Source organism: Pogona vitticeps, chromosome 8, assembly GCF_051106095.1.
Source record: "Pogona vitticeps strain Pit_001003342236 chromosome 8, PviZW2.1, whole genome shotgun sequence".
Taxonomy (NCBI): Eukaryota; Metazoa; Chordata; class Lepidosauria; order Squamata; family Agamidae; genus Pogona; species Pogona vitticeps.
Window position 1 is genome coordinate 21,058,999 of NC_135790.1, and position 23,774 is coordinate 21,082,772.

At 45.5% G+C, this 23,774-nt stretch overlaps 1 protein-coding gene across 2 annotated transcripts in view; it reads left to right on the forward strand.

Moving 5' to 3' along the window:
• ST14 (ST14 transmembrane serine protease matriptase) overlaps positions 1–6,426 on the forward strand; it is a 39,974-nt gene extending 33,548 nt beyond the window's left edge. For both annotated transcript variants that reach the window (XM_072979046.2, XM_020791880.3), the window contains 3 exons: positions 945–1,219; positions 1,648–1,784; positions 2,756–6,426. In XM_072979046.2, coding sequence (XP_072835147.2) covers positions 945–1,219; positions 1,648–1,784; positions 2,756–2,917 — 574 coding nt within the window. In that variant the 3' untranslated portion in view covers positions 2,918–6,426. The remainder of the gene's footprint in view (positions 1–944; positions 1,220–1,647; positions 1,785–2,755) is intronic.
• The last annotated feature ends 17,348 nt before the right edge of the window (positions 6,427–23,774 follow it).

The window sequence follows — 23,774 nt, forward strand, 5'->3', positions numbered from 1 at the left end:
CTGCATGTGACTTGCTCAACAATCAACATATCGTAAGAGCAGAAGAAAGGCCATGTTGGGTCGGACCAGCAGCCTGTCCACTCCAGTGTTCTCTTCTTACAAGCACAAAACAAATGCCAAAGAGAAGCTCTCCACCCCAGCAGCATTCAAGTGTGACTGCACCCTCTCTCATCCATTCCACAGCAACCATTATACCAGGGTAGAGGGCCTCTGATACTGGGCATGATGAACAACCATCCTGACTAGGGACCATTGGGTAGCCCTGATCTCCATGAATTTATCTAGCTCATAAAAAAAAAAAAACACTCCGAAGTGGCAGCCATCACTACATCTCGTGGCAGGGAATGCTACTGTTTAGCTATGTGATATGTAAAGACATCCATTATTTTACTTCTCCTGCATCTCCCATCAATCACTCTCAGTGGATGGACCTCGTCAGATTCTAGTATATAAGGTGGGGAGAACAGTGTCTCCTCACCTACTTTTTCCAACCGTGCATAATTTGATAAGCCTGTGTCACATCTCAGAGAGAGGGTCACCTTTGTGGCTGCTCTCAGGTTGTGGAATGCACTCCCTCAGGAGGTTCGGTTATACCCTTCTGCCAAGAACTGAAGATCCACCTTTTCAGGAAGGCTTTTAATAATTCTGATTTGAGTCCCTGGATGCTGTGTTTGTGTTCTTCTTGAAAGTTTTAAATTCCTTAATGGATTTTAATTATCATTATAGTTCAACTGCTTTTTTACTTTGTGTATAATATTACTTGTTTTAACATTGTGAGCCACCTTGGTCTCCCCCCCACCCCACTGCAAGAAAACCAGCCTACAAATGATTTTAAAAGCCACCAAATAAATAAAATGAATAGTTCACCTTTTTTTTTGGAGGCTAAACAATCTTTGGGTTAAACGAGCACTCCTTGTAAACACTGCATGGTGATGGTTCTACAGGTATAGCGATCCCACGCTGTGGACGGCCTATATGGGGCTCCATGACCAACGGGACAGGACTAACGCCAAAGTTCAGTCAAGGAGCATCAAGAAAATCATCCAGAACCCCTACTTCAACGAGTATACCTTTGACTATGACATTGCTGTGCTGGAGCTGTCAAGCCCGGTCACCTTCACCGCGGAGATTGAGCCCGTTTGTCTGCCAGATGTGACCCATGAATTTCCCGCTGGCAAAGCCATGTGGGTTACCGGATGGGGAGCCACTCAAGAAGATGGTAAGCTGCCTTGGATTCTTTTTTTAAGGAGAAAAGTGGGATAAAAATAGTTTAAATAAAATAAAAATAAATAAAAGTGGCAAGTGGGAGAGAGGGGAACCTCTTAGGTAAAGCGTAGAGAAATGGCAGCCACATGCCAGCCTTGTGGGGGACCTGGGATTGGACTCCTGGATCCAGACCTAATCATGTTCAAAGCAGACCCCTGAAATCAGTGGGTATGAATTCCAGAGGCAAAGCCTGAGATTTCTGGCCCTGATGTCTTGAGAGGCAAGCAGGATGCTGGCCAGGGCTGACAGGAGAGTTGCCTGCCCCATAGCAATGGCTGGAGGGCTCCAGGACCCCCACCTCTGGACCAGCGTGTGATGCTGGAAGCTGTCACGAGGTCCTCCTTCCTAAAGTCGCCTGACCTTCTCTGTGATCTTTGATAGGTATTGGCGCCATGATTTTACAGAAGGCAGAAATCCGGATGATCAACCAGACCATGTGCAATACGTTGCTGCCCAATCAGTTGACGAGACAGATGATATGTGTTGGGATCCTGACAGGTGGAGTCGACGCCTGCCAGGTAGGACACCATTACAATATCTGGCCAGCAGAGGTAGTGGTGAAGGCTTCTGGGAGTTGTAGTCCAAGAACATCTGGGGACCCAAGGTTGGGGACCACTATTGTAGACCAACATCTGCACTGTTTGGGACGAAGGGTTGCATAGCCTCCAAACAAGTATAATCTGATAGAATTGCTCCCTTCAGTTTCTTGTTCAAATCCGGCCAGGTTCAATTTCCTATCTAAATTACATTCATCAACATAATTTCCTTAGATAACCACGTAGTTCATACTTTAAATAGAACTGAAGAGTTACACTTGAAGTGAAACAAAGAATGAGGCATATATTTAAATAATGTTCCCAAATGCATAATAAGTGAATGAACTGATAAATAAACAAAAATCCACAAATGGTAAAGAATCTAATAAATGCCTATGGGTTGCTGAAATTCTGGAGATCAGCGTGGTTCATCCAAGGTCATTTGATTCCATAATATAATCCATTGATTCCATAATATAATCCATTGATTCCATAATATAATCCATTTCTAATCCTTGTAAGGGAAGCTTTCTGCTTCAGAAAGGTCCTTCAGAGCCTGCTTCTGGTCTTTCTTTTGCTTCTCATTGGACTTACCAAATGTTGCTTTTTAAAAATTTCCCTTTTCAGGGTTGTGTGCTCTTATTCCCCACACCTTAGAAAGAAGGTTTGTGCAATCATGGGCAAATTGTGGGCACCGTGTCAGCAGTGTGTGGGGCCCACTCCTGACGTGCAACTCCCCCCTACATACTTCCCTGGAGTCCTTTCCCTGATCCACCCCTTTCCTCTCTCTCATTCTGTGCCTACATGTGTGTAACACACACACACACACACACACACACACAAACGGATAATTCTTTTAATATTTTTAATAATTTCAGACTGTGGATAAGTGAATCAGTGGATACTGACCCTAATGTATTACTATTTTTTAACCCGCACTCACATCATTTTAGGGAGATTCTGGAGGACCCCTGATCAGCATCGAGGCCAACAACAGGTTTTTCCTGGCTGGCGTCGTCAGCTTTGGGGACGGCTGTGCCCGACGGAACAAGCCTGGAGTTTACACCAAGGTTTCCAAACTGCGGAACTGGATCAAAGAAACCACGGGCGTGTAAATTACGCCGTAGCAATTGCTTGCTGTTCCTCTCTTTTTTTAACTTTAAAAAATCCTCTGGGTCTCTCAAACTGGCAACTGAAGTCATTCCCACATGATGTGAAGGGGACCTTGCAGATTTTGCTGGTCCCTTTCTCTCCTCCTCTGTTTCTACTGTTTCCGAAGCACCAATGATATGTCTGGATTAATCACGGATGGCTTGACACCCTCCTCCTCTTTGCTAGCCATTCCCTCCTCAATCTCCTGGCAGGCACTGATTTTTTTCCCTTTAACGTGAACCTCTTTCCCTGATGGGTTTGAGTCCACAGAAGGGGATGGGACTCCATAACACAGTCTACTCCCGCGTTGGCTGCTCGAAGCAGAGGACTCTTGGGAAAACACTCCGCATTTGAGAAAGGACTGCAGAATCCCTGAGTCTCCATGCAGGTGGCCGGTGCAGCTTGGTGTCTGGAAAGCCCATTTTCCCCTAACCCATCCATTTCAGCAAGATGTTGCATGAATGATCCCACACCTGTCCAACTATCTTGTTCTGGTTTTGGCCTCTTCATGTCCAAGAGGCTCCATCTGGTGAATAATGGCAGGAGATCTCAGGTTCCATTTCAACACATTTCGCTGGAGAGACGTGCTGTCTCTAATCCTTCGGCTTTTCCTCTCCTCCACGTGCTCAAGGACTGAATATTACGCAGACATGGACTACCCAGAATCTTTTGTTTTAGGCCACCAAAGACCGATGGCAGTCACCAATCTTGCATATGTTGGTTTGATTGTTGGGTTCGAACTGTTAATTTTACTGTATCTCGCTTGTGTTTTCACATTACCCAAGAAGAATTGTGGGTGATCTTACTGAAGCTTGGTTCTTGTTCCTTCTGTCTTGCCTGTCCCAGTTTGCAAACCCTGATTGGAGCTTATTCAGCGTTTGTTAAAGTCTTTTAAAGGGAGTTTTAATGTCTGCTCACACACATTTGCTTCTCTATAATGATATATGGAGCTCTTTAGCTTCCTCATTTCTTTAATTTCACAGCTTGGAAAAGTTACTTTTTTGGATTACAGCTCCAAGAATTCCCCAGCTTGGCTAGGGGACTGGGCATCCCCAAAGTAACTTTTCCAAACTTTGTTCGATTCTTGTGAAATTTCCTAAGTCACAAGGTCACTCATAGGGCTGAGTGTAGACCCCTCTTTCTCTCTGGATTAGTTTAAAATATGTGTGGTTTTCTGTGTGTGTGTGTGTATGTGTGTTAAAACCACGTTTCAAAGCATTCTGTGTACCCATTGTTATCCATGCAGGCCACAAAGCCCACTCTCCTACCTTTTCTGTTGCCTCTGAACCATTAGGTGCCTTCCTAGCAAGTGGGACTACAAGTCCCATGATCCTCAGACAGTCTGACACTGGGTGGGGAATGCTTCTCCAAAGCTGCAAAGATGTTGACATCTAGATTCCCAAGGCAAAACCTGCAGTTCTGTCGCTTCCGGCAAAAGACTTGTTTCGATATTTGGGCCCCATGGGCCCCCAACCTGGCTGAAGGATGGCTCTCTACTAGTTCAGTTTGTTGTGGAAGCCCCTGCACATCTGGGCCGTTGTCGGGCTGTTTCCCGAGAGCTCAGGGGCCAAAGATTGGTGGCAGCGGGCATGAAGACAGAGGGAGGGTCTGGATCTCATTATTTTGAAATTCTGGCTGGCTTAATCCCCCCCCCCCGAAGCCAAGACCTTGTATTCTTCATGCAGCTCTGGGGGTAGGGTTAGGGACAGCCCTGTGGTCCTCCAGATGTTTCAGATTTGGACTCCCAGAATCCAACATGGCTGCCAATAAGGAACTCCAGAACCTGGAAGTGAGAACATCTGGAAGACCAGCTCTCCCATCTCAGTTTTTGCAGATTTTAAAATCTGGTAGATTGCCTTGAGTAACAAGGATTCTGGAAACCAAGGCATCAGTTTTGACAACTTGACCAGACCTTCTCTGTTTACATCTGGGCCTGCAGGTAAAGGTGCCGCTTCTGGTTAGCTTCCAGGTTTTAAACTCGCTCTACTTGGGTGTCTCTTGAGAAGGGCCTTCTGGATTTTGCACAGGGTTCTTGACTTAGGGGACCTACTGGTGTGATGAAGTGAACTGTTGCGGTTATGTGTAGAAAGCTTAGGTTGGGGAGTGAGGAACTGGCCACACTCCGGATATTGTGAAAGTATCCTCCATCAACCTCTGCCTCCTGGCTGTGTTGCCTAGGGGTGATGGGAGAGGGGGGTTGGTGGACATCACAAAATGGGGCTCCATTGATCTCCCAAGATCTGAGATCCTGAGTGCCCTTTGAGTTGATCCCTCTCCATTTTTTCCACTCTTTTATTAAAATGGAGAAGATATACCAATAGCAATACTGTTTGTGTCTGTGTGTGTGTGAGAAAGAGGGAGAAAGCATGGGAGGGGGTGTGCGTATGTATGTATAATTTTTCTTCTGTCCCATTGTGGGTCAGGTTGGCATCACCACGATGTGCCTTAAATGTATAGCTTTGTTTAATATATGGAACTCGGTCACGTTTCCTTCTGTGGTGAGCGATTTGATCGTTAGAAGCGCTGTAATATAAGACCGCTTTCTTCAACCTGAGGTCCTGCTTTCCCGATAGGTTTGACTATAACTCCCATTATCCTGAAAGCATGCCAGTGGCCATGCTGGGTAGAGAATCATGGGCATTGTAGTGTAATGTGTGGTGTGTCAGGGAAGACTGCTTTCAGAGGTGCTTCTGATGTGTGGAGTCGTACTTAAGTGGGACGTATTTTCTGTTTGCCGGGTTTATTGAAGACTGGAAGTATATCATTCAACGTGGTGAATACCCCAGTTTTGTAGCAATAATATGGAAGAAAGAATGTTGGTGAGCATATCTTGATAATAAGTGCTTTAAATTACAGGTGGGTACAAAAGGGAAAGCAGGACAAATAGATAGAAGTAGTTCTCTGGGCCACCTTAGCAGATTTTCTGTTGTGTCTTGTGGTTGCAAACTTATTTTCTTTGTACAATGGCTCCTTCTCCACCAGAGTTTGGTATAAACAGTTCTACTTTGTAATGTGGTATTTTCCATAGTGTTGGCCTGGATCACAGGTGTGAAAAAACAGAGCAGAACTCAAAAAGGGTAGCCAAAACTATGTGTGTTTGTGTGAGCTCTTATTGGTGTGTTAAAGGTGTATTTAATAGTTCTAAAAATGCTCCAGTGTGCCCCATGCTTACAAAAACGAAGCCACAAGAAGACAAAGGATTCCCCCCCTTGTAATTTATCTGTTTTATTACTTTTTTAAAAAATAAATGAAAATGTTGGAAAATTATTTCAGATGGATTGACTCAATCCAACTTTTTAACTGTGTTTGTAAATATTGTATCTTTTAAAAGAAATGCTGTAAATATATCTAAATGAGTGGAAACCATATCTGTGTCAATTCCCACCCACTTTTGCTTTTAAAATGCTGAAAGAAATTTGAGATGCCTGGTGATTTTCATACCCTGTATTAAACCCGCTTGTTTTGTACTGAACATTTGGTTTTGGATTATTGTGCTTAAAGCTATTGCAGTGGTTGTATGGGAAAACTAAGCTGAGCAGGATCCAGAATGACCATACCCAGAAGGTGGGTGGGTAGGTATCTTAGAAAACCAGGTGCCTTTTTGGCACAATCACCTGGCCACCAGGTGGGTTCACAGTGCTGCCCATCCATTTGTTTTTGCATATACAGTGGTGCCTCGCATTACGACATTAATTTGTTCCAGCGAAATCGCTGTAGAACGAAAACGTCGTGAAGCGAAATTAAAAAGCCCATAGAAATGCATTAAAACCTGTTTAATGCGTTCCAATGGGCTGGAAACTCACTGTCTATTGAAGATCCTCCATAGGGCGGCCATTTTCACTGCCTGTGCAGCAAGGAATCTGTCCCAGAAAACAGGGACCATTTTGTTTACCCGGCACCCATTTTGAAACCACCAATCAGCTGTCTGAAAATAATCGTTTTGCGAAGAATCGGTTCCCTAAGCAGGGAACCGATCTTTGCAAAGCGAAATTCCCCCATAGGAAACATCGTAAAGCGATTGCAAAAAGTTTGTCGTAATGCGGTTTCGCCCTTAAACGGAGCAATCATAAAGCGAGGCACCACTGTATTGACATCTTCCAGTTGAACTGGAATTTCCATCCTTCCTGGGGACAATGGGCGTTGTAATCCAGTACATCAGGCAGGCGCTAGCTACCTCAGTTTTCCTATCCTTGTGTTAAAGTGCATTAGCTGCGTGGGTGAAGAACCTTTGACCTTCCAGATGATTGGGCATCCCCCACATTCCCTTACCGTTGGCCATTTTGGTTGGGGCACTGGGATCAAACCCCAAAAACACTGGGAGGGATGAAGATCTTCCTGATATATACACAGGCTGTTTTTCTGTCCCCCTAAAGTCTCTCTGAACAATGATCAGAACTTGGAAACTACAAGTAATGCAGTTACTTTAACCTCTTCACTCTTGTGGGGCAACAATGATTTGATGACATTGCATTTCAGAAGTAATCCAAGTTATTCGAAACTGATTTAGACACTAATATTTTCTAGGCATTTTCGGAAGTTACTTCTTATATTTTAAAGTGTTTGGGGCATCTGTTGCCACAGGAAGAAACAATTAGCACAGGATATAATGGGGTGTTACTTTTCCAAGCGACAGGAAGAAAGAGTGGTGGGATCAGCTTCCTTTAAAAAAAGGAACTTTGCAAGTTGTGGCAGTTGCAACTAAACAAATATCATCGGACACAGCAAAGCAATAAAAGCAGATCGAATCTCGAGAGCAAAATCAACGCCACTAACCTCAGAGTTATCTGTTCTATTACGTTTCTATTCATATTTTTTGTTGTTGTTGTTTGGAAACCTTAGTAGAAGATGGATTTGGGGATGAATGGGCCGAGTCATGAAAACAGTGACATAAAGGCTTACTTTAATGGTAATCGTCATTTTTGGCTTTAAAGGGTATGTTTCATTGCAGTTGTTTAGTTGCAACTTTAAAGGATGACTGACCGTTTTCAAGGTTTTCTAGGTGGACACACAGAAGTGGTTTGCTGTTCCCTTTTTCTGGGGGGTGCCCTGGGGGACTGTGCTGCTTGCCCAAGGCTAAATAGGCTGGCTCCACTCACAAGAGGCACTGTGGGGGGATTGAACCCCCAACCAAACCACAGCTATCCAGCCAGCTTTAAGGGGCAAAGGAGTTAAAACAGAATCCTTGATGTGTGGGGTTTTTCCCAGCAGATGGCACTGTAATATTCCACCAAATTCAAGCAGTGGCCACACCTTGTTTTAATGAGGCTCGGTGCCCTAAGAAATATTCTGTGCATTATCATGGCTGCCTTTGCGTTTCTGCCTTCTGGTTGTCATGCAAGAAGCTATTTGCCCCTATGTGGAGAAAACCAACCGGGGTGTGCATGTGTGAAGGGAAAGAATGCAAAAGTGACAATCCAATAGTACAGTGGTGCCTCGCTTAACGAGCGCACCGTTTAACGACGAATCCGCATAGCAATCTCTTCTTTGAGATCGCTAATGTGATCGCATTGCGATGTTTTAATGGTCAAAACATCATATTGCGATGATCGGTAAGCGTTTCGCTTACCGATCTTCGTGTTGCGATGTTTTTTTCAGCAGCTGATCGGCGGTTCCAAGGGCGCGAAAATGGCGGCGCTATGGAGGAACTTCGCTGAACGGTGAGTTTAGGAGCCATAGGAACGCATTAAACAAAGTTTAATGCGTTCCTATGGCTTTTTCCGTTCCGTATAGCAATGTTTCCTCATAGCGACAGATTAACATCGCTATGCGGGGCACCACTGTACTTCTGTTGGTGCCCACTGAACACTTGTCAAGAAGTGGGCAAGAGTGAGGGTTCAACAAAATGCTTCAGCGGGCTGGAGATTAAACTGTTAGAAGGGGGAGCAGTGAAAGAAGAAGAGACGTTGCCGGGAAACCTGTGACAGCTCTCATCTACTGAGTGAATAAGAATCTTAGGAGCTGCCTTGCTCAAGGAAGGCTTTTAGTCCAGTTTTCTAAGAACTGATTATGCCAATGAACGGTAAGGAGTCGTCCCTCTTCTTTAAAATATTTTTGCCCCAAGGTGGCTTACATCATTAGAGGACAACATTTAAAAGCTAAAAAGCTATACAAGTATTAAAAAGAATGAAAGATACGCCATACTAAAAGTGGAAGACAAAATCGACACCAAAAAAATACACACAACAAATTCAAAACTGATGGTCTCTATGCAGGATACGTGCGTTTGCTAGCCCAACCATAGGGGTCTTTGTCCCAAATACCCCATTAACAGGGCTAAATGTAGGAGAGTCTTTCTAAACCCAGAGAAGTAGATTTGTCTCCCTTTTGTGGTGGCAGTGGGCAATCCTTATCAATTGAGCACCTCCTAGCTTTAGGCTCCCCCCTTTCAGACTGACTAGAAAATGCTTGAAAAGGCTTTCAGCGCATGAATAACTGATATGCTCCAGACCTAAGTGCAGATAAATGTGCTTTAATGAGCTGTATGTGATTGATTGAGCTGTATGAACATTTGCAGATAATGGTTCACGGCAGCCCAACTCAGTTGACATCCTGTTAATATCAGAATATATCGCTCATGTTGCTATGTATGTGCTTGCTCTCTCTTTTTCTCATTCTTTTTCCGAACAAATCAGTGCCAAATTCGAGTGCTGCCCTCCATGTTCATGATGAGCAAAAACTCTGTTTCAGAGACGAGCGTAGATATGAAAGCAAGGTGGTTGTAGGCCTCCAGATGTTGTAGGCCTCCAGATGTTGTAGGCCTACCAACGCCCATCAGCCCCAGCCACCCACAGCCTGGGATGAGGCACGATGGGAGTGGCACTCTTGCAGCATACGGAAGGCTACACTCCGACACTCTGTATTAAACAGGTAAGAGACCTGCCATAGTTCGCAAAAAGTAGATGTTCCATCCTGTCCTTCGTCCTTTCATTCTTCCCAGTCCTTCCTTCACTTCAGGCGCATCTCCTGGCTTGTGGGAGACCCTCAATGCATAGTTGTCGAGGGAGAAAGAGCAGACATCTACAGAGAGGTTTCAACTTGCTTCAGTCCCATTCTGGTTGGTGTGGGTTACCAAAAAGTTGTGGGAGGACTAGCCTAATCTCCTGCTTCTAGGGCTGGCCCAGCCACCATGAAGAGGAGAAGATGGGTGCCTCGGGCAACAGCTGCTGGGGGGCAGAAGGTAGCTCCTGGGCTGGCACCATCTTGTTTTTGGCTTCATCCAGTAGGAAGTCTTGGGCCAGCCCTGCCTCCTCCTCTGGGCATCTCCTGCTGCCTGGAAGCAAACTGGGCTGAAATGGCAGAGTACATGCTGCATCTTTAAAAGGCTCTATATTCGGTGCCCGCAGGCATCTGGTACAGGCACAGCCAGGCGGAGTCAACCAAGCCCTGTGGCAGCAACGTCTTCCCAGATGTGCCCCACACTTCTGAAGAACATCAGCAGTCACTTAGCTGGGCAGCATCCTCCATATCTCTTCTCTCATGTGGCCTCTTGCTCGATGTGCAACCAACAAGAGAGGGTTTTTTGCTTTTCTGCAGTTCTTTTGAGTCTCCTTCAACTGGGATACATAACTTTAAAAATCAGGGTGCCACTGTGGAGATGACAGAATAGATTTTGGGGCCCTCAAATTCCATCTTCTGTATCCAAAGTGGGGAACCTGGCTTGCTAGGGAGGGCCACAATCCCACGGAACTAATCTCTCAAGATCCACACAAGGCTCACCACTTCCCAGTTTCTGTTCTACATGTTTTCCCCAGATCTTTGTGAAGAATGCAAAGCCCTGGGAAAGGTGGTCTCTCTGGACCTTGATGGAGGCCCTTCGCCCTCACTCGCCGGCGCTGGGCTTCCCGACACTACCTGTCAGCCTGAGCCCCTTAGCGGACTGAGCTGTGGTTAAGCCTTGAAGGGGCGGATTATGGGAGTCGCTCGATGTCTGCCACGCAAAGTCCCAGGCCCACTGCCTGTCACGCTACGTCCAGAAGCTGAGTTCAGCCCAAAGCTGGCATCCCAAGGAGCTTTATCTGGGGTGGGTTAGAAGGGAAAAAGGGGGGTTATGCAGAAAAAGTTTGCTGTGGCCAACAGAAAGGTTAGTGAAGGATCTGCTTGAGATACTCTCCTGGCTGGGCTGAAGTTTAGGTAAGCGAGAAACCGATGAATGACAAGGCCTCCTCCAGAATTTAGAGCATTACTTTTAACGTTAATTTATTCCAATTACATCATTTGCAAAGTAACCCGTTGTTCATGCATTGCATTGTTTACAAAGTACTGTATTTTTCGCTCCATAAGACACACCTTTCCATAAGACGCACCATTTTTAGGAGAAGAAAACAGGAAAATATAATCTGCTTTCTTCGCTCCATAAGACGCACAGACTTTCCATCCCCCTGTTTTGTGGGGAAAAAGTGCGTCTTATGGTGCGAAAAATACGGTAATTATTTATACTACTTGTGCTGTTGGGTCACTTTAAAAAAATGACACCAAGATTTAAAAGAGAATGTGAAAATTTTACATAAAGTGTGAAAAAAGAGGTCAAAATGAGAAAATTGCCCCAAATGACTGAAAACAACTAGAATAAATTATTTTATAGGTATAATGACTAATTCCTTTCTTAGTTGTCCTATTGCTAACTTTATTACATCCTCATTGCTCCCTGAAGTAACTAATCTAATCTATAATAATTATTTGCTTTCCAGCTGATGCCCACTTAGAGCAACCTGTTCTAGAATTTTCTAGTATTCAGCACTCAGAAGTGGTTTCCCATTCTCTTCTTCTAGGGGCATTCTGGGATCGTTCAGCTTGCCCAAAGCTACACAGGCTGGCTCTACTCCCAAGGAGGCACAGTGGGGAATCAAACTCTCAAATTCTGGCTCTGCAGCCAGGCACCCAATTCAGTGAACTATCCATCCTGATCTGCAAGTAATTAGTTACAGGTAAATATGTTACTTGAAATTGTTACATCTGAGCACCAAGATAGTGAGAGATATAGTAGCAAAATATGTAGACAGATAGATGAGGAGTCCAAAACCTGGAAGCAGAATCAGTCCCTTGTAATGTCACATAATACAGTGGCAGTGTTTCAAGATCACAGGCTGTTGTTGCGAATTGAACCAGTTTGTACTGATTTGCTTTTTGGCTGAATAGCTGTTTGGTGCTTCCCAGCCTCGCCTCCCCCAGCAGGTGCCCACTTAGAGGCAGTTCCCTGACTTCCCTGCCCCGCCTCCTCTAGGCACTGTCCCTGAGTGGGCAACTGCTGGAGGAGGCAGGGCTTGGAAGTGCCAGACACCAGTTTGTACAAAGGATGAACCAGCATGATCCACCAAACTGACAGTTTGTGCCCATCACTACCCACAACATTAAACATCTGAACATTCTGCTCCTTTAGCACTTCTTGCACCAAAACTTGTCTTCCTGTCTGGAGATCCAGAGAGGCAGAACCATTTACTCAAATTTCAGCCAGTGCCCTGAGAGTTGGCAACCCATATAGACACATATCCTAGAGCAGTGGGTGGCCCTGATGCTTTGCCTGTGATCCTTCTCACCTATTCCTTTCTGCTGGCCAGTTTGGTATCTTCTGTGTCGTTGGACTACAACTCTTATCACCCCCAGTGAGCACTCTGTTCCTGCTTGGATGATGGAAGTTGTGGTCTAAAATATGTGTGTGGGGGGAATCATCAATGGGGAAGGTTAACAAGAACTCAATGTGCTCAGCTACTGGATTTCTCTCTTGATTTCTCGCACTTTTGACTGATTTGAATGAGCTACTCTAAATCTCTTCCCCCATCAGCTTTGACTTTGTAGGCTTTCTTTCTTTCCCTGTCCACTTTCCTATCCTCTTAGTCCCCAAAAGTAAATGGCATACCTTATGATTGGCACAAGAGAAGCAAACTAATCCTAGATCAAGTTAAAACCCTCCGAGCTCATGCCGCAACAATTAATGTTAGACAAATCCAATTACTAGTGGGGCCCTTTAATTGGCTCGGAGTAACAGAGGTCCTGCCACTGTGAACAAGGATTATGGGCATTGTTGACCCACAGAGCCAGTCGTGCTCAAATGGCTAAAGGATGCCTTCGCTCAGGCTCAGAGCCAGAAGTGCCCTGGTCACAAGACTGTAGGAGGTAGTCTACTCAACGGAAGCTTTTAAGTAGCCAGGGTTGCCCTTTTGATCTAGAGAGATATTTACTTTGCTTTCTACCCAAGCTGTTAATTTTCACATAAGATGTACAGGTACAAATAGTAGCCAAGAAGGAGTAGAGGGCAAGTTGAGGACCGATACTGTTCAGACTGATGACAGCAAGGAATCCTGACATCCTGGGTATGGAGAGCACTGGGAGTTGTAGTCTTGCTGCCCATTAGGCTCTATAGAGAACACCTCCCAAAGAGCTACAACTTCCAGGAAGTACCTGACAGTGTCCTTTCTTTAAAAAAAATTAACAGCAGGAAGCAAAGATTCAAGAAGCTAATACCGAATACCGCCTCACGGGGAGTCCTTTATCTAGGTAATGGAAATGTAGGGGTCTGCAGGTGTGTGTTTTCAGGCTAGAACTCACAGAATTCTGCTTGTGGAATTCTTGGAAAACCTATAAACTGGGCTCAAAAGAAGAAACAGCCTATTACAGTGGTACCTTGCAAGATGATGACCCCGCTAAACGACGAATCTGCATAACGATGACTTTTTGCAATCTCTATAGCGATTCGCAAAACAGTCATTCCAATGGGGGATTTTCGCTGGACGTTGATTAGGTCGGTGCTTTGTGAACTGTTTGTTCGCAAGACAACAATTTTTTCCGCTGATCGTCGGCTTCGCAAAATGGTTGCCCTGTGTTTTCCGGACCCATGCTTGGCAGGGCAGCCATTTTAACAGCTGATTGGTGCTCGCAAAATGGCTTCCCTATGGGCGATCTTCACTGGACAACGAGGTATTTTTCCCATTGGAATGCATTAAACTGGGTTTCAATGCATTTCAATGGGGAAAGGGTTTTCACATGATGACGATTTTGCTAAACAGCGATTTCAATGGGATGGATTATTGTTGCCATACGGGGCACCACTGTACTTACCTTGCTTTGTTGGGCTTTCAAGCATAGCCCCGCCTCTGTTCTGTTGTTACCTTCTTTATGTGGACATGAAGGAGGAGGAGTTTCTGCTTGCAAGGGGGCTCTTCAATGCTAAGTTGTAAGACCTTGTCTTCTTGGACATTTATACAAACCCTAAGGTTCATATAAATGTCAAAGAAGACAAAGTCTTACAACTTCAGGGTCAATGTAAGAAACTATTTCATGCTACACTCCTGAATGTTAGGGATGGGAGTTTTGGATTTATTGGACCACAAATCCAGCACTTCCACATTCTGTGAGTTCTACCTGATTTATACAGTCTTTACAGACATCTCAATGCGGTTCGCCTGGGGGAAAAGACCTAAACTAGACTGTTTTGAGGCTCAACTGGGCCTAACTATGCCTAGTTTCCTGTTCAGAAAGAAAGCTCCCAGCTAGCACTGGGGCTGAAACAGGAAGCTTGGGTGGGGTTAGGCCTAGCTAAGCCTCAAAGTGTTCTAGCTGAGGCCTTTTCTTTCAGGTGAGGCATGTTTAAATAACTGTAAGTTATGGGTAAGTCAGGTCAAATTCCCAGAATGGGAATTCTAGGATTTTTAGACTAAGAAACCAGCAAACCCTACCCTTATTGAATGTCTTAACCAAAATGGTCAGTCTTCCATTTTACTTTAGCACTGGAGCCAGTTCTGAAAGGTGTTTTTGTTCTCTCATTTAATAATGGCAAGTTACAAACCCACTTCCAAGTGCAAATGGACGCAGTCGTGTACGTACAGGAACGGAATACCCTATAGGCTTGAAAATCCAATGCATAATAGGAAACTTCCCAGAATCCTCTGGTGCAGGCAAGAATTCCCTGGCAGTGGCAACAGCAGGAAGCTCTCTGCAGACAGGTCTGAGTGAGAGAAAAAAAGACTAAAGACAGAATGTTTGAAAAGCACTGCTTTGGCTCAAGGAGATGAAAGGGATCCAGGCTCTCTCTGGTGACTGAGCAAAGAGGAGATCTCCCCACGCAGGCTTAGAAATGGTTGTTTATGCCACCTCTCGAAGTGTTCACCCTGCAGCCCTGTGGAGCAGCAAAGAATGCTTCCCCCCTACTCCCTCCCGTGATGTGCACTGCGGCATGTATGCAGCTTGCTCGAGAAGGGAAGAGGCGTTCACAGTGCCAAAAGCAGGATTTCCAGCCACAGCCAAACCTTAAATCTTAAGATTAGCCCTGCCTCTGGGAAGCCGGGAGATTACAGGTGGTGCGCCGTGCTGGAATGTGTGTCAAACAAGCGGGGTCTGTGTATTGTCATCAACGGCTTCCACTATCACTAGCTGTCCCTCCTTGGTCTCTAGAAGGGGAGGCGGATCAAGTCCCCCCTTTTAGGAAAAAGCTCCCAGAAACAGCAAAGGTATGTCCACTGGGGAGCCTTAACTTGAAGTTCCACCTTCTGTTCCTTGGTTGATTCACCACCCCAATTTTTGTTCAGTAAGTTCTGGGCAGTGTGCCCCACTCACTTTTCTTTGCCCTGCATTATTTTCACAATAGGCCTTGGAGGAATGCTAGCAATACCCACAAATGTCCATGAGATGTCAGCCTTTCATAGCTGGTCATGGGTCTGAGCACCTTGCCTGCCAACGGTAGGCTCATGGACCCAAAGGTATCTTTCTCAACTGGGACGCTCTTATACCATTTGGACTGCAATTCCCATGAGCCACATGCAGCATGGCTGATGGTCATTGCCAGCGCTGCATCACAGGCATCCTTTTACACTGCATGGCTTTGCCCTGAAATAAAACCAGCTGGGAGAAAAGAGTCTGATCCCGCTTCTGGGTCTCTAAGCACCAGCCAAGCCAGCAGCAAAAGACCAGACTTTGTAACCAGGATTCCCAAGCCCTATTTGCAGAAGCAAACACTGATCTGTGTTTGCCTTGTCCATTGGTTCCAGGAAATCCACCTGCTTTTACAATCCTTATGTCCTAAAGATTGCCACTAGGTTGTCTCTTGTTGGCATGTTTAGGAACATAAGAAGCCGCCTTGTACCAAATCAGACCATCTTTCCACCTAGTTCATCATTTGACCACCTTATTTCAGATGGTGTCATGCACACTTTTCCTAGGGATGAAGTTTTTGGATTTATTGGCAACGTCTAAATGAGGCTCACCCGGAAGAAAGGACCCAGCTGGTAAAGGCTTTGAGGTTTCTCCAGGCCTAGCTCTGCCCAAGCTTCCTGTTCCTTTCTCACTGCTAAATGTGAGCTTTCTTTTTTTGAACAGGAAGCTAGGCACGGCCGGGCCAAGTGAAGCATCTAACCGTTCTGGCTGAGGCCTTTCTATCAGGTGGGCCACACTGAGGTGTCTGTCAGGTGGAACTTCCCAGATGGGGAATGCAGGGGTTTTTAGTCCAAAAAAAGATCCAAAAATGCAACCATTATTCTCCTGCTGAAATTACCTGCTCCGTACAACTCATGAAAGTACTTGAGTTCATTCCTCTTTTTCCTGTGGCCACTCTGACTCCACGACACTCCCTGGCTGCAGCTTTCCAAGATGTCAGATTGGTGACATTTCGTGCCCTTACCTGTGGATGTCAGGATCTGAATCCAGGACCTGCGGTAGATAAAATACATTGGGAAAACAATGACATCTGGGCCCTGCCCAAGGTAAGATGTTCTCAAAATATGTGGAACGGAAGCTCCTGGCTTTGCGCAGGGGTGATCATAACTGTTGGCCATGGTCCAAAGTCAAGGGGCAGAGAGGAAGGGAAACGTATGCAGGGGTGCAGTGACAGTTAAGGGAGAGTGTGTATTCCTGACAATTAACCCATCTCCCTTCTCACAGCTGCGTTCCTCGAAGCGATGTGCCCCAGTAATCAGGTACACAGATTAAGCCTGGGTTTGCCTTCCAATGACCGATCAACACCGAAATGTGCCAAACTGAACATGCAAGACTTCTTTGTACAGCTGCCAGGGAACTGCAGGACTTGTAACACAAAGACACAAATCTGCGAACCTCTAAGGCAGCGGTCCCCAACCTTGGGCCTCCAGAAGTTCTTGGACTACAACTCCCAGAAGCCTTCACCAGCACCTCTGCTGGCCAGGATTTCTGGGAGTTGAAGTCCAAGAACATCTGGAGGCCCAAGGTTGAGGACCATTGCTCTAAGGCAGTGGTTCTTAACCTTTGTTACTCGGATGCTTTTGAACTGCAACTCCCATAAACCCCAGTCAGGACAGCTGGTGGTGAAGGCTTCTGGGAGTTGCAGTCCAAAACTCCTGAGTAACCCAAGGTTAAGAACCAGTGCTCTAAGGTATACACAGTACAGAGCTTTGAAGCACAATGTTTTTGTTGCCCATGACTGCAACCAGCATGTCTGGCAGCAATTGGTACATATTTTGGGGAGAAGGGCATTTGAGAGAGCAAATTATCAGCCTCAGTTCTGACATATGCTGACCTTTTTCTGAGTTTTCCATGTAGATGCTACTCCGTCATGGCTTACCCGTGCCTTCCTCTGGGGTTGCCCTGGGGAAATGAGCTTGCCCAAGACCACTCTGGCTGGCTTAATTCGCAGGAGGCACAGTGGGGAATCAAACTCCCAAACTCCGCAGCCAGATACCTAAACCACTGAGCTACCCACCCAGCCAGAGAGCAAATGGAAATGGCACCATAGAAACATCCTGCTCTAAACAGCTGGGGAGGCCACCAGAGAAACATGTTGGCCCCGCCAGAAGGGCCTTGCCAGTTGTCCTAAAGCTTCTTTCTCCAGGAAGGTGGGTCAGATGCTTTCACGGGAACTAGCCTATGTGTTCCCAAATGCACATTTTTGATTTATTGCTGGCCAAAGGGGATGGCTCCTTGGGAACTGGCTCCTCAGTTTGTCCATGGAAGGAAATTTCATCTCTTCCAAGATTCCAGCCCATTTTAGCGAGTTTCCACCTCTGCCTGTGCCCTTGCTCCATAGGTGCAGGAGTCTGTGTATGCTTTTCCATCTCTTGCAAACACTTTCAGGTCGATATAAGGACCATGACATTCCGTGTTTCCCCCTCTTCCGTCCTGATCAGAAACAGACGTTCCGAAACACGTTCTGGAACTCTGTGCTGTGAGACTTGAAATTTTGCAAACATGGAAAAGAACAGCCCTTAAATGCTGCTTTGGTAACAAATTGTTTCAATTAGATGGTTTTATGTATTTATTTATTTATTTATTTATTTAAAAGTGCACATTGTTGCTTAATTGATTTGTTGGCAGTAGACAGAAGAACGTTCGTTCCTGATGCTCACGTTGTTTGTTTGGTGTTTTGGATGGCCTTTGGGCACACATTGTGTGGATTGCTTTCGTTCTATGCAGAGTCTTTCTGAGAATCTGCAAGAGTCAAAATGGCCCAAGAGCACCAAAGGCAGAGCTTTTCGATGTGTGACAAAAGACTAGCACTTTGGCTGGTCCACATCTTCCCACACTGTTTCATCTGAAATCATAGTCGGATGAACAACTTCTAGCCAAAGCTTATGCATTTAGTTCTTTTTAAAAATTTATTTCAAAACAGAGCTTCCGGAATCACCAGTTTCCATCGTTCGTGTGTGTATGTTATGTACCATCAAGTTGAGGTTGACTTACAGTGACCCTAATAGGGCTTTCAAAGTATGTGAGATATTGAAGGAGTTGTTTTACCAGTTCCACTCCCCCAATGAGTTCCTAGGGCCAAGTGGGGAATTGAACCCTGTTCTCCAGAGTCCTAGTCCATCACTCTATCCATCACACCAGAATTTGTCACCTGAGCCATTCTTTCACTCTGTCTAATAGGAGGACTGGCCCTGACTGCCAATCTGTTGCAACCACGCAGCGTAAACCACAGACTGTGTCAGCAGTACAGTGGTGCCTCGCAAGAAATTTTAATTCGTTCCGCGAAAATCGTCGTCTTGTGAAAAAACTGTCTTGCGAGGTTCCCTATGCATCGGTCTCCAAAAAAAAAAAAAAAAAAAAAAAAAGTCTTGCAAAACATGGTCATAGAAAAAAAGTCTTGCAAGGCACCATAGTGATTGCAAAAACCAATCGTCTTGCGGGTTTTTTGTCCCACGAGGCAATCGTCTAGTGAGGCACCACTGTATATCTGTTGTGATCTGTTGTGTGCTCAGAAGCAAGGCAATGCAGAAATAGAATAATGTGGTGGTCATAGTGGTGGAGGTGGTGGTGATGACCACCACCTCCATCACTCTATCCATCACACCACATATATATATATATATAAAAGATGATGAAGTGCTGCTCCAGTTTTCTGGAGTGGTAGTTCACCTTTTAAGCTATCTATCTCAGCAAACCCCTGCACTCTAAAAAAAAGTGTCTGTGTGGATAGTGCTCCCAAAAGGGACATCACTCTAACTTTGCACAGTTCACTGCCGATAGAGAGAGTGTCACTTAAAGGCGTGTATGCCAAAGAGAGCAGGCTTAGAAACAGGTGCAAAGCTGGAACGGATATGTGGGTGTGTTTCAATCCCCCGGATGATACTTCCGGATTTCTTGGACTCCCACTCCAAGAGTTGACTTGGAGTCCCTCAGGCAGGGTTCTGGGAGTGAGAGAGCAAAATGAGAAGGCAAAAGAGACACATCCTGACCTTCACACATGGTCCATTAATGTGTTTGTTTTGAAGGAGGAGGAGACAGCCCCAGTCTTTGTTGGAAGGTTCCTGGGAGTCACTGCAATGCTACATGGGGACGGGTGTTCCCTGAGAGGCTCCCTCTATAGATCCTATAGCAGTGGTTCCCTACCTTGGGTCCCCAGATGCTCTTGGACTACAACTCCCAGAAGCCTCCTCCACTAGTTGTGCCAGCCAGGGTTTCTGGGAGCTTCAGTCCAAGAACCTCTAGGCACCCAAACGTGGGAACCATTGTTCTAATGGAAACAGAGGTGATCCATTAGGGTAGAGACAGAGCACATATGGAAGTAGAGATGCCTCTTGTTTCTTCTGGGGAGGCACAGAAAATTTTTGGGAGTGTGAGTCCTAGAAATCTTGAAGTCCCATTCCCAATAAATCCCCATGAAGAAAAAACAACAAGCCTGGCTTCCAGACATTAGTTTCAGCTGACTTCCCTGGGGAAAAGATTGGTATTCTGACATCTTTCTTCTTGAGACCCACCAAATGATCTACAAACCACAGCTGCAACATCATTTCCAAAGGCTCGCTTAGCTTTGTGCAAATGAGGGAACTCGTCTTTCTTGGGTTTATCTCTCAGTCAGAGGACAGCCAACTAGGAAATGTCCTATTTTTTGTTCCCCTTCCAACAATCATCCCAAGGAAAGTTCTGCACCCACAGAACGTGCCAAATTACTGGAATAATGTGTGATGTTACGAGATCTTTTCTGTCCCAAATTACTCAGTATTATATTCTCCATGTGTTCAAGCAAAGCAGAAGTTCCATCATGCATGCCAATGGGATTTTCTGTACTTCAATATGAGCACGCACTTGGGTAAATATTGCCTGCATTGAGACTCATTGAGTTCTATCTCTTCCTTTGGCTGATGCCAGTACTTCATGAGTTGAGCTGCAGGCAACTCGATTTTGCCTCTTGACAGGCCTCCAAGCTTGCCATCAGATGGACAACAGCACACAGAAAAAGACTGGAGACTATTTGCAACTTCCCCATGTCAAAGACTGGTGTCCAAGGGTCAAACTATACAATGCTGAGAGCACGTTGTTAGAAGCAGAAATTCCTAAAGTGCTGAAAGGCACCTGCTTGTCAGTACAAATTTCTCACACCCCTGATAGCCTGATTATTGGCTTGCTTTGCTTTGCGATGTGTCACCAAAAGGTAAACATGAGTTTAATTTGCAAGTACAATTGCTCAGTCATGAAACTCGACCAGAATCTCGTCTCTAGAATACTAACATGGCTTCATTTTTTAATTGAATGAAATATATTTCCAATATATATATTTGGTCCTGAATGAACCCTACCCAGGGATAGAGAAGCTCCTCCTCCTCCTTTGCTTCCAGAAGACAAATTGGGAAATAATCCTTGGAGAATACTTTTCAGGAGGGAATTGAGCATGGCTGCAGGTCAGGACAAAACTGAGTGGATGGTGCCAAATACAATTCTTCCTAACTTAGATGTTCTCCCATCAGGTATACAAACTATGGTTCAGCTGCTGAAGGCTGGTGATTTTGTGAAGGCAATGAATCTACCACAGAGCTGTCCAAAGTGCTGAACCTCTTGGGGCGTAGAGTTCAGCCCCTGGATAACTCTAGTAAAGTCTGGACTAAAACCCAGCTCGGATTCACAGCCCCCAAGAGTCCCCAGCATTCTCTGAGTTCAATCCTCTGCCTCTGTATTCAAGAGTAAGCCTCGGCTTACCTGGTCCTATGTCTTCGTGGGACCTACCTCGTGTCACATTGTTGACAACGTCTTCAAACAGTTTGATAAAAAGAGGTTCTTCCTTGCATTTAGCTGTTACAGATGATGAAGAACCAGATTCTTCAGAGTTCTTGCTCATGTGTGCAGCCTAAGCACAAACAGACTCACCTTCTCTTCAGTCTTGTCACTTGTGGGGAGGAGAGATGATGGAAGGGACAGAGTCGGCCCTCATCTTTAACTGTGTTGAGGATGTTGGAATCAGTAATGACCAAATAGGGCTTTTCCTTCCTGAGAAACATTCTGAACACAAAAGCTAACCAGGCTATCACAATAGGGGCCAAGCCCACTTCTTTCTCCCCCCATAAGTGGGCAACCAGCCTGTAAGCAGAAGAGATGGTGGTTTGGGCCAGAACTTCCATAATCTCTGGCCATTAGTCAAGCCATTTGCTTCTTCAGGGAGCTGAAAGATAAAACAATCTTCACTCCCTTTTGTAGGACGATGCTATTCCCTTCCACTAGACATCTTTAATGATCAAGCTCATCATTGTCTTTGGTTTTTTGCAAGTGGAGGGCACTCTCAGAGTTTGGAAATTTTACTTTTTGTTGACAACCATGCCAAGAATCTCCTGGCCAACATGGCCCTTCAGACAGAGGCATTTCCAAGCGAAGGGCCATCCTCCAGCAGTTCTTCAAAGAGATGTTTCCCCTCCGGAAAAGGTTTTCCCTGTTTTGAATGCTACAGTTTGCTGCATCCCTCGGTCCCATACAGAACACCAGCAGTTTCAGGTGAGATGAATAGCAAGCACATGCCTTTTGGGAGGGGGGGGGAGATGATAGCATAAAAGACATCTGGAGGTACAAGAATTGATGGCACCCCACAGTCACACCAATTGGATCTTTTTCTTTCTAAAATTTTGTAATCCAGGCTCTGGGGAAAAGGACTTTTTAAATCAGAACTCCCAGAACCCACGAGTGGCTAAAGGATTGTGGGACACGTAGTCTGAAAATGTAATATTTCCAAACACTATTCTGGACTTTCTAGAACAACAGGGGGGAGTTGGCCAATGCAACAGGCTTTTTTTGGCAATGCATGAAGCTGTTCCTCAGACGGAAAGGACAGAACCCTCCTGGTTTGAATAACTTTAAAACTGGATGGAGCCCAGGAAAAACCCAGACCAAGGAACAAATCTGCTACGTGAGGAGTTGAGCAGGATAGATGAGAAGCTGGACAAAATGGCCTCATCCGTTTCCATCTTGATAGCCTTTCCAGTTCTCTTTTCCACGACATTCAGATTCTCTGCTTGGAGGCCAGAAGGAGGGATGACTTAAGAGAGTGTGAATGGTAAACAGCAGATGGTTTGGCTTCAGCAGCAGCAGCTGCAAAATGTAGGGGGCAACCTGGAGAGTTTTGGGGGCGGTCTCAAAGTCTTGGTCAATAAAACACAAAGATTAGAAACAGTCCTCTGGCTGGGGAATTCTGGGTGTTGAGGACCAAAAAACAGGGACTTGATAAAGCAGGATGGTCTAAACCACCCATACCACAAGCCCCTTGTGTGTGTACTTTTGTAGGGTTGTGCGTTTGCACGGTCTACATTATTCCCAGTAGGGTAAAGTTGGCAGAGCTCACCTTAGTTGGTGGACAAGTTGGGCATTTGTCCACAGCGCCCGGCTGAAGCTGGTGATGTGGGCAAATGCACCAGGGTGAGCTGAGGTCTTGTTTCCCCACGTGTGGAGATAGTATGTTAACAAAGCAGACCTGTATTCCTCTTGTTTGTTTTCTGACCCATTTAAAGGAGAGGGTTGCCTCAGATTGGGCCAAAAGGTGGAGAAGGTGTCTCCAAGGAGATCCAGGCAATCGCTTGTGAGGCTGACCTTCTCAAAACTGAGGATAGGTGAGACTTTGGTTTCAGTTTCTGTTTGATAAGAATGTATGCCTAGATTTTGATGCAGTGCAGGAGAAACCAGACCAGTGTATCCTCGAAGGCTTTCATGGCTGGGATCTGATGGTTGTTGTGGGTTTTCAAGCTCTTTGGCCATATCCTGAAGGTTGTTCTTCCTGACGTTTTGCCAGTCTCTGTGGCTGGCATCTTCAGAGGACTATCGTTAGAGCATGGACAGAGTTCCTACTCCAGCCCTCTGAAGATGTCAGCCACAGAGACTGGCGAAACGTCAGGAAGACGGCCAAAGAGCCTGAAAAACCCACAACAACCAAACCGAACCAGGTTTGAGGAACTGACTCTTAAAAGACCCGCTTAGTTTGAACCCCTTTGTTTTCTGCAGTCTTCATGGGATGTATTTAGGGTTGCTTCTTTTCTATTTCCTTGTTATAAGCACACACGAAGCTGGCCGGTAGGACAAAAATATAAGCCAAATGAGGCAATCGAGGCTTTGATCCAGGGCATCAATATTTGTACATTTAGCCATATTTGTAGTATTTCCACACTCCTTTTT